An 11,296-nucleotide genomic window follows, 5' to 3' on the forward strand; every position below is an offset into this window, starting at 1 on the left:
AGCTATAGGATGTTTCTAAGGGAATTGCAGCAATACTCATCTGCACAGCAGGTGTTCAGGGTGTTTGTAGTTTATTTGCATGCTGCTAGCTTCTAATAATGTGTAGAAATCAGGTAGTTTTCTGTCTTGAAACTGATGATCAGGGGCAGACTTGTTCCACAGCAGTGCATAATGCCAAGAATTAAATCTGTTCATCATAAAATTAATGATGCTTCCTTTCAACTGTTAGATCCCCAGCTGATCGTTGTTTGCAGGACCTTTGCAGGCAGTATGCTATGAATGATTTGCCATCAGATGACTGTTTTCTTTAAAAGGTTTATTAGTAGCCCTAAAATTTTATAATTTCTTCTTACCCTTTCAATGACAGCTTACATTAATATTTTGCTTCATCCTTTTAGAGCCCTGTACCTTCTATGGTCTGCTAAATAATCTGTATTGCCGCAAACCTTAGTGATTCTTGTCAGAAAGATCACTGTGCTAAATAACTTTTTAAGGCAGGTTACTTTAAATAATTATAACTTTAAAAGGAGGCAGGAATGTCATCTCTACTGAACTTGTCAGCCTATGTTCAAAGCTGTTCTGTATTTTGGAGAGCCATTAGGACTGAACTCTGTACTTCCCTGGCTGCAAAAGCCTGATCACTGTATTGGGTGGGGTTTTTTTTAATACTTGTTTCAGTTTCTGCAATGAAGTTGCAATGTAAACCTTTTATGTTGCCTATGATCTGTTAGGTTTTAGGGAGTAAGAACATTTTTTATAGTTGAGTGGCTTCGGAGAGAAAGTCATGCTCCTTCTGTGACTGCACTGTCTTCATCTATTCCCCTTCCAGACTTTTACCTGCCAATGCACACAATATGCTGTTTGCTTTTACTGCTCTGCTGTTCTTTGAAGATGAATTAGTGACGTAAAAGGTGCAACAAACATCCACTGCTGTATGAACTTGTTTCTCTGCAAGTTAAACTTAAAGCTTGAACAGTGTGTGGATGTTTCAATATACTGAAGTGCCACAAGTATTCCTCAAATTCCTACTAGCCTTTTTTAGTTATAGATATTTCATATGTATTTCATCCCTGTTTCTTTTCTTCATCCCACTCTTTTTTTCCTCTCAATACAAGAAAACATTTCTGAGTTAGTATGAACAGCAAAAGAAATTTTCCCACCATAATTTCAGTCTGGTGCTGAGGCTGATTCTGTCTTCTCAATCTGCCTTCCTGTGTCAATTCAGTTTACTTCCTGTCTTGGTTCTAGCTTGTGTACAGTGTGATTTTTCTTAGTACTCCAGCTGAGTTAAACTCAGCTCTCATGTCTAATTTTTAAGACACTCCCTGCGTATTGCTTATCTCCCCAGCTTGCTTTGAGCCAGTTGAGTATGCAGTCTATTTCCAGGGCATTTCTCTCAGAATTCCCAAATGGAATTCCATCCACTCAGCTGAAAAATATTATTTCCTGTAACAATGAGAATCAATTTGATAAATTGAAACAAGACATTTCTTGGTAGATTTATTTCTTGTTGCATTTTGGCATTGTGGAAATATGAGTTTACATTTTAGAGACAATAGATCTGACTCTGGGTGCTTGGTTTATTTTAATTTCAGTGTATGTTGCATTATCAAGTCAGTCTCTGTTTGAAAGCATGCTGAGGCTGTTTAGTCACTGTAGATTTTATCCCAATATTTCCCACTATTTCCTTTTCTGGGAAATATTTGAGTAGTTTGTACAGAGGAAATTTTTCTATGCTGCTGAAGTTTTACTATTTCTACTCAATGTTTTTGAAACCTCTGTAAAAGTCTCAGATCAGTGCAATATGTCATGAGTGCTCTTAGGCTTTTCAAGCAATAAATTTGCACATCTTTGTTGTTGATGTTTAACAAGTTCTGTTTGTGGAACTTATTATGTCAGACAGAAGTGTATAAAACCAGTTTTATTTCTCAGCTTGTTAGGAGTGAGACACTTACGTAAGTGTTGCAAAGATTTAGAGAGTCATAACCTTACAGTGATACTTTCATAGTGATTTTAAAGCATATAAATGCACATTTGATTGCTTTGATAGGAGATGCTGAGAAGTCACCTAACAGGAAACTTTTATCCCTATTCCTGCTTTCTCTGTGTGGCTTTGACACGTCATAGACACAGATTAACTCAGCAAATGGATGAACTTGAGCTAGCCAGATTTTTTTTAACTTTGTCATTTTCTTGCAACAGATGTCAAATTCCTGTTTTTCCTGAAGCATGCAGTTCCAAACTGCATAGAAAATAAAAAGCTCAAAGAGCCTTAATTTCTTTTTGTGCTTGGCAGCCTATCAGTTTATATAGTAAGCTGATACAGCTCTTGCATCCTCCTGTTACAAATCAGTATTTCTGTCATAATCATTATTTGGGTAACACTAAAGACAGAAAGGCAAAATTTTGAAATAAGTGTGTTCAAGTCATTTTAACTGAAAGTGTGGAAGAGAACAGGGAAGGCTGTCTTGCTTGCTTTAGCAGAAAATTGAATTCAAAGACCTTTCTATTTAACGCCATTTGCTTTGATGATAGGAGGGAAATATTTTTGGAGAGAGAGGATGCTTTTGTGTCCTAACAGGCCTGGAGATGTTACCCTTACACACGGTTAAGGGGAGCAGGGTTAAGCAGGGCTCTCTGCTTAGCCAGGGGAGACTAGGTAGGACTTAAGAGTCCATCAGTGTTATTCCAGTCTGGCTATTCTGATTTATTAGAATAACACAGGCAATTGACTGCTTTTATCCAATGCTCTTGAAAGATGGTGAATTCAGAGATGAGTCAATAATGGTGATTTGGGAACTGGCAGTTAGAGTACCTGGCAAAAAAAATATCTAGGAGTCATCACTGACGTTTTTCTAGACCTGTTGGGTTTGTGTGCAGCAGCTGCACGTGAGGGCAGCCTCAGCTGGTGCTGGCAAAACAGTGTGTCCTCTCACTGTGCATGACCTTAGTGTGTCCACTCCAGGCAGTGCCCGATCCCTCCTCACAGAGAAGAGTCAAAAGCCTTTATGAGACTGAACTTGCTCCTTACACAGAGCAGTGATCCAGCACTTGCTAAGGGACTGCAGAAACACACAACTTACCTTGAGATACATTTTTTTAAAATCGCTTTCATTTCAGATCGAAAAGGTATAGTCTCATTTCCATATTTTATTTTATTATTTTGACATTCTAAGAAGATAAAAGAATGATCAGGATCCAGTTATTGTACACTCTGAAATATGAAATCTTTTCAATTAAGCAGTAAGTTAGAGGACAAGAGCTGGTAGAGGGTTAGTGTAATTAAAAATGAAGAAAAGCAGCTGAATTTTCAAGAAGTATCGCTAATTTATCATACAAAGAATGTTTAAAAAAATACTTTTTTTCTTCTTTTTCACTGGGCTTTTAGCTTCAAATTCACCAGTGAAAGCAGAACTATTGATTATGCCATGGCTGGAATTCCCTGTTGCAGAAGCACCTGTATCTGACTTCCAAAAAGCTCACACACGTAGCTGATTAACTTAGTCAATCCCAAATGAATAAAAACAAAACAGGTGTTTGGAATAATAAACAGATGGTTTCAGGATTGGAATTTTTTGCCTTTTTAGAGATCATTATGTAAGATCAGTAAATGTCTGTTGTCTAGAAAGGTAAAGGGAACTCCATCCTCTTACTGGTTGGTACTGGAGAACTCCAGGAGGATGTAGAGATACTCTACAGCCTGATTCCAGGTTCTACCAAAAGAGGCTTCATGGCTTCTCATAGTATCAGTCTGTAACCTGCAGTTCCTCTTGACAAGAGGGCTGCTGTATGAAACATCTTTCTTTTGCTAGGAATGCACTTTCTGTAAGTAGAGCAGAATAAAATTTAGAGTAGAATGTGTTGATGGATCTGGCTGGAAAAATTCATGGAATAATAGAATCATAAAATAGTTAAAGTTGGAAGGGACCTTAAAGATCATCAGATTCCAACCTCATGCTAGACCAGGCTGCACAAGCAGCCTTAAACACGTCCAGGGAGGGGGCTTCCACAACCTCCCTGAGCAACCTATTCCAGGACCTTACTACCCTGATGATGAAGAATTTCTTCCTGGTGTCTAACCTAAATCTCTCCTCTTTCAGTTTGAAACCATTACCCCTTGTCCATCACTGCCCTCTCTGGTGAAAAGTCTCTCCCCAGCTTTCCTGTAGCCCTTCAGGTACTGGAAGGCCACTAAAAGGCCTTCTCTTCTTCAGGCTGAATAGCACTAACTGCCTCAGCCTGTCTTCATAGCAGAGGTGCTCCAGCCCTCAGATCATCTCCGTGGCACTTCTCTGGATCCTTTCCAATAGGTCTATGTCTTTCTTGTGCTGAGGGCTCCAGAACTGTACACAGCACTCCAGGTGGGGTCTGACCAGGGCAGAGCAGAGGGGCAGAATCCCCTGCCTGGCCCTGCTGACCACACTTCTTTTGATGCAGCCCAGGATGCAGTTGGCTCTCTGGGCTCCAGCACACACTGGCAGCTCATGTTGAGCTTCTCATCAACTACCACCCCCAAGTCCTTCTCCTCTGGACTGCTCTCCAGCCATTCTTCCCCCAGCCTGTATTTGTGCCTGGGGTTGTGCCGACCCAGGTGCAGGACCCTGTACTTGCCTTGTTGAACTTCATGAGGTTGGCACTGGCCCACCTCTCCAGCCTGTCAAGGTCCCTCTGGATGGCATCCCTTCCCTCTTGGGTGTCAACCACACCACACAGCTTGGTATTGTCAGCAGCCTTGCTGAGGATACATTCAATCCTACTGACCATGTCTCCAACAAAGATGTTAAACAGCTTCTATTTAAACTATTAAGCTGCTTCTATTTAATTTTACATGTTAATTAAATTCCCTGTTTAAAAATACTATTTGAAGACACCATTTTTATATTTTGTTATAGCAACAGCTAGGAAATAAATCACTACAGGTAAAAACATGAAGAGCAAGATGGAAGACTAACTTCTTGTTTGCTAGTGAATATATGTAGGTCTCTACCTGTATTATTTTCCACTTTATTTTTACCAAGGTAAAATTTCCTAAAGTACTTCAGCATTTTATATTGATGTTACCCATACCGGGGAATTGAAAAAAAAATATTAATTTTTCTATTTCTGTTTTTGTGCATTCTCTTAAAAATGTCAAACTCTTAAAGTTTCCTACAGGTATTTTGTAAGAGGTAAATTACTGCATGATAATTACCAGCATATACTTCAGTTCTAGTTTTGCAAATTCAGTCCTGCCTTTTCCACTTTGTAGAGAAACCTGTAGAAAAACTGAAAGATAAATGATAGGACTCAGAGGGGGAAACCAGTATAGGCAACTGCTCAGAAAGTGCTGTTTGGTGGTATCATAGCGCTCTGCATTTGGACTTGTAGGCCAAAAAAATGGGAAGGAATTATGGTCACAATTACATCAAATCCTAGTCTGTACTCTGCTGGCAGTGTTGGTTGGAAAATGGGCCATACCTATTTATTACTGAACCTAGTTCATATACAGAAGGAACACGCCACATCATTTTGAGAAGCTTGAACCTTTAGTTTTTTCTGCCTGGCACTTGCCCAGCATTAAATAGGTTTTATATATCTACTGTTTTAAAGACAGTAGGAATGTTGTTCTTTAAAGCATTTTGCAGGTATATACTACTTCTACTTGTAATTTTTTAATTCCTAAGGCATTTATGTCACTCTCAGATAACAACTGCAGTCACCTAAACAAAACAAAACAAACCTGAAACATTCCAGCCCTGTCTCTTCCTTTAGTTGTTGATTGTTTTTGTTAGGAGTTTGTCTTGCTTTACCTGGCCATGCCTGGAAACCACATCATCAGTAGCGAAGGCGTGAAGAAAACTACAGGACTTCAGAAGTCAGCCCTACACCAGTCTCATGTACACTTAATCTCATGGTCTAACAAAAGGCTTTGACTAACCTCACAGCAGGTGAGGACAAAGGTTTAGGTCTGAAGAAAGTAACCTTGCTGACTAGTGTCTTCTTCCTCACCTACACTTGCACTGTGTTTCCTGTGGGAAGAAAAAGATCAGAGTAACACGAATGTGTGCAAAGCAGAAAAGAATGAAGGAAAAGGGTACAAGGGTTAGTAAATTAGAAACACCTGTTTTGCTACCCTGTCAGAAAGGCATGCAGCCTTCTAGAGAGCATGCACGAAAATGTAAAAGAATAAAAACTCTGTTTCGGATGACCTGTGAACAATAACAATGAATTGTCACTTCAGCTGTTACACAAGCTGTCTTTCCCTCTTGTTGTGACAGGCAAAAGTCATTATAGTAATATTTGAGTAATGCAAGCTAATATGTTTAGGTTGTAGTCCTGTAATCACTAAATGTCCTCAGCTAGACTGGTCACCCAGGTGACCAATACACTTCAGCAGATTAAGTCCTTCATAATTTGCACCTGAGTCCTGTGATGGAACTGGTTTCCTGAAACGGAGCAAGTAAGAGCCATTAAAAGCTATTCTTGCTGCTTGAACACCTCTTTGACAGGAGAAACTGCAGGCAGTGTATAGCAGTATTGTTGTCTTCTATGCTTAATTAGAATGCCTAGAACTTTAGTATGCCAGTAATGAGAAATATTTCCAGTTTTGTATCATTCTTGCAGTTCTTGAAGTCTTTGAGAAGGATGGTGAGGAACACATCGGAGCATTCCTCCTCACTGCAGGAGGTAGGCAGTAAGAAAAATAAATAGTAGGGATGGAAAGGTTGGAAATTAGGATTTCCAAAATGTACCTTCTTGTCTTCTGAGTGTGCACAATTAGAGTGCTTTATATATTAAGAAAAGGTTTTTACAATGAGAGTGGTGAAACAGTGGCACAGGTTGCCCAGAGAGGTGGTAAATGCCCCATCCCTGGAAACATTCAAGGTCAGGTTGGATGGGGCTGAGCAACCTGACTTAGTCAATGAAGTCCCTACTCACTGAAGACTGTTGGACTAGATGACCTTTAAAGGTCCCTTCCAACCCAAACCATTCTGTGATTCTATTCTACGCTTCTCTATGGCAGCAATGAGAGTATAGATTCATACAGTCATAGTTTCTATATACTATAGATTCAGTCCACACTTATATCTTGATCTGTTCAGTGACCCCCACAAAGGGGGTCCACATCCACAAAGGATGTTATTTATTAGGCTGTATTCTAGCTCCAGGGTTTTTCAGTAGTCAGCTAGACATGATTTGAGGAGGGGCAGCTGCAGAGCAGACCACAGCTCTCCCTGTGCTGGCAGGAGCCTGGCCTGGCGCAGCCTCTGCGCATTAACAGCACAAACCAGCCAGACCTACTTTTGCAACGTGGAGAGCACAGAACAGTGAGGTTCTTAGCTGGGTGTTTCTGGAACATAGTGCAGTAAAACGAGAAGACCTCCCCAAACAGTATATGCAATCTGCCACCACCTCATCTTGCCTCTTATCAGTTTGCTTGTTTGCAAGGGAAGAGGAAAGTTTACTAAACTTGCTCTCCTTTCTTTCCCTCTCCCACCCCTTCTTTCGCAGCACGCTACAAGTGAAAGTCTCGGAGCCGCAGAATTCAATAGACGTGAACACAGAAAATGAACATTTGAAGTCCATAAAGATGTGCCTTAATCAGCCCACTGAGTGGAATCTGAGTTTTTCAGCAGCATCTCTCACCAGCTGTAAAGTTTTTAACCAAAATCTCAAAACTGATGAGAACAAATAGATTGCAGCTGTTCTTGCACTATTATTTTGTACATTGTTCCTGATATTTTTTTTCTGCTGAAGAATAAGCATTTATTACATTGATCTTGAAATGATCTTGTGTGATTTGGCTTTATATTACTATTAGCATTATTCATTTTGATGTACTTTTTCTTATTTTAAAGTTTCACATCTGACCATTATTAAATTGCAGTACAAATTTATATCAGAAGCAGATGTTCCCCTTTAATAGTATTGTGATTTTTCTATGTTCTTTAATTATTATTTCCCAATATTATTTTTTTTTGTGCACGAAAGTTAATATATTATGTAATTTGTGGCATAGGTCACCATGTAAAGATTTACAGTAATAACAATTCAAACAAATCTGTAACAGGTGGAGACCAACTACCTCGAAGCAAAGCAGTAAAAAAAAAAAAAGGTGAATTATCTGAGATCTCCTTTGCAAACAGATTGAAATGTATCAAACAACCAGTTTGTTTCTGCAGAATGCTTTCATTTTCCTTTCTCTAGAGAACTTCTTTCTGACAGTGTTTAAAAGAAAGGCCAACCCTGCAGGAGAATCTCTTGAAAGATTGTCATTCATCAAATCTGTATCTGCACTTTTTGAGGTTTCTGCTAAGTGGTCTTTCTTCCCCCTTTTTGTTTCTGAGTTTATGCCTGCCACCAATTAAAATGGATGTAAATGCTCTTCCTATTTCATTTTTTTCGGTGTACTTTGGAAATTCAATGTAAACATCAAAATTTTAAGCTCTACTCAAAGAAGTAGTAAATGGTTGTAGCTGACTACGTTGTAGACATTCCATGCTTTAATCAGCTTTAGCAAGGTTCATGTACTTCATTCATCAGAACTTTATTAATAGAGCTATAACAAAAGTGTTAGAATAAAACCGTATCATATATTTCTCTTTTCTGGAGTCCTACATTCAATAGCCAGAGTAGAAGTTTCTTAATTCAACTCATTAAGAAGTTGTCTGTCCTTTACTTGCCAAGAACTAATCTTCCAGAAGGAAATTTCCTTGGAAGACACTATTTTATAAAACAAAGGTTTTACGGATTCACTTAAAATTATCAATTAAAAGTGAAGATGCAGTTGTTCTGTACACAAGTTGATTGGTTTGCAGGTGCAATCCAGTAACCGAAATAAAAAGATTGTTGTGAACTCCAGTGAGGCTCAAGATATTGCAGCATCTTGAGTCGCTGAAGTGTCAGACAGTGCAGAACATGATTAAAAGATTGAATATTCATCATCGCACCACACTGCCTAGAGGATCTTTTTTGTATCTCAGCTATTTAATGCACTTGGATTCTATGGGGCAAGAAGGCCAAAAAGAATGAAACTTCCGGGGGGGAAGGGGAGGGAGGCGGGGGCTTGGGCAGGGAGAGAAGGCACTGGAGCTGACTTCAGTGGAGCCCCACCAAAGCACAAGGAACAGTATAGAGTTAGGGCTGTCCAAAGATGGACATAAAAACAGCATTACAAGCTGTGAAACTAATACAGCTGGTATCTTGTCCAGGTGCCTGAAGGAGGAGATGCCACATGGATTTTTCTCATTTCAAAGACTGAATAAAAAACAGAACCTTTCTGTTGTGGGCAGGTCTTATTCACCTCCAAGCAGCTACTTTCATTAACCTTTAACAATTATGATCCCTTACTTCATGTCAATATTGAGTTTCAATTGGCTGATGAGTTTTCAGATGGGAGTCATACAAGCATGACCCAAACTCACCACTTCCTTAAGTCACACACTAAACAGCAACACTACAACAGGAAATGTTCTTGGTACAGCAGTCACCCTTCCTCTTGTGATACTGACCAGCCAAAGGAGACTAGAGAGAAATTTAGTCTGTAGTCTGAAGAGTCTGTTTAGGCAAGCAAACAAGTCATCACAAAACTAGTGTAGGAGAAAACACAGGATCATTTTAAGTTTGACAACACATGACCACTGTTATTTTATCCTTATTTAATATGGAGTCAAGTCCAGACCTAGTGTGGCTCATGTTTGACAATCTGTTGTGTTTAGCCAAAAAAAAAAAAATAGACATTGGATGCACCGTAGTTTTCTCAGCACAACCAATAGGCTGTTTTTAAGTCAGTATATTTTAGGCATTAAGATTTTAATCCTTAATTAAGCAGCCAGAAAGTTTGGTGCTTTCCACCCATACAATTAAAGTAAATAAAAATCAGAAACATTATTTTAGCTAGAAAGAATAATGCAGACTAAGTGAAGGTTCTTTCATTGCAAATAGTAAGATACATCTAGACTTGGCTCCTTGTCACCTTTGGATGTTCTCTACTGCTACCTCAGATGTGGTTTCCTCAGGTCAGCTGCATACATTTAAACCTTGATTATTGCCAATAGCTTTGAAAAATACAACACACATCTGACCATCCTACCCTGCAGTTAAGCAGCCATCCCTCCTCAAAAGAGGATGGAATTTTGCAATATCATACCAAAAATTTTATTGCACAGAAAACCCTTTCTTTGACAAGGCACAGGGCAGGGGAAGAGCCCAGAGGCGCTGGAAATTACATACCAGTTACTCATCAAGTTTCTAGCTTGAGGAGGATCACAGCACAATTCAGGCATAGAGGGACCTCAGGAGGTCAACAGTTCTGCAGGCCAGATGTAAGGTCAGAGCAGGTTCTTCAGGACTTAAAAACCTCCTGGGACAGAGCCTGCACAGCCCCTCCAGCCAACCTCTTCCAACTATTGTCAACCTGCTCCACTGCCTTTTTCTCCTTATATTCTAGTCCAAGTTTCAACTTCTGCCTATTGTTGTCCTCCCATCTTATGCAACAAAGAGCCTGGTCCATCCCTCAACAAAAACTCCTTGTAGGTAACTAGCCATCCTCCCAACAGCAGGCTGAACAAGCCCAGCTGCCTCAGCCTCTCCTTGTAGGACAAGCACTCCAGACTCCTGACCAGCCTGGGCACCTCCACTGAACTCCAGTTTATCAATGTCAGTTTTCTATTAGTACACACCGGTGAAGCCATATCCACAGCAGAGACATCCACTGATGGGAGAGGCGACTCAGGGAAACCTGATCTTTTCAGTGCAGCAGCCCTAAGAGGTGCCAGAGACAGAACCTGCATGTGTGGCAAGGCACAACAGAACTGCAAGAAGGTGAAACTGAAGGTCTTCAATTTATACACAGAGGCATTACCAAAAAAGCCTTTACAAATTTATATTGCTCCTTTTTCCTAGAAACTAATTTTAACCAGAAATAAGTATGGACTAGCAGCAGTTGTTGAAAGTTGTTAGTGGCAGAAAAGCAAATCACTCACAAGGGTGAAAAAGAACTTGTAACTGAAAAAAAAAAAAACAAACCACGACCCTCAACTTTAAAGCACAAGGGAAGGTGTGAGTGACAGTTACCTGAGAAGAACTGAAATACTATGAACTATGTTCAGGCAGCATTCAAGGGGACAAACACTCTGATCCCAAGTGGTTGCATGTACACAAACTCACACTAGAACACAAGTTGGGGATTTGAAGAAAAGAATTATCAAAAGAGGAAGCTCAGGAGTTCAAAATTCTGTTTAAAATTATGAATAAATATAATTCACAGTTACATAAGCTTCTGAATAGCAAATAACCAGCAGAAAACTGTGTCATG

At 39.7% G+C, this 11,296-nt stretch overlaps 1 protein-coding gene across 3 annotated transcripts in view; it reads left to right on the forward strand.

The window, feature by feature from the left end:
• The window catches only part of LCORL (ligand dependent nuclear receptor corepressor like), a 120,234-nt gene that overhangs the window by 64,140 nt on the left and 44,798 nt on the right, over positions 1–11,296 (forward strand). For 2 of the 3 annotated variants that reach the window (XM_051619996.1, XM_051619993.1), the window contains one exon: positions 7,492–8,576. The exons of the other annotated variant lie outside the window; for it this stretch is intronic. In XM_051619996.1, coding sequence (XP_051475956.1) covers positions 7,492–7,675 — 184 coding nt within the window. In that variant the 3' untranslated portion in view covers positions 7,676–8,576. Of the gene's footprint in view, positions 1–7,491; positions 8,577–11,296 lie in introns of those variants that run through there. 3 annotated transcript variants of the gene reach the window in all.

This window comes from Apus apus, chromosome 4 (genome assembly GCF_020740795.1).
Source record: "Apus apus isolate bApuApu2 chromosome 4, bApuApu2.pri.cur, whole genome shotgun sequence".
Classification (NCBI taxonomy): domain Eukaryota; kingdom Metazoa; phylum Chordata; class Aves; order Apodiformes; family Apodidae; genus Apus; species Apus apus.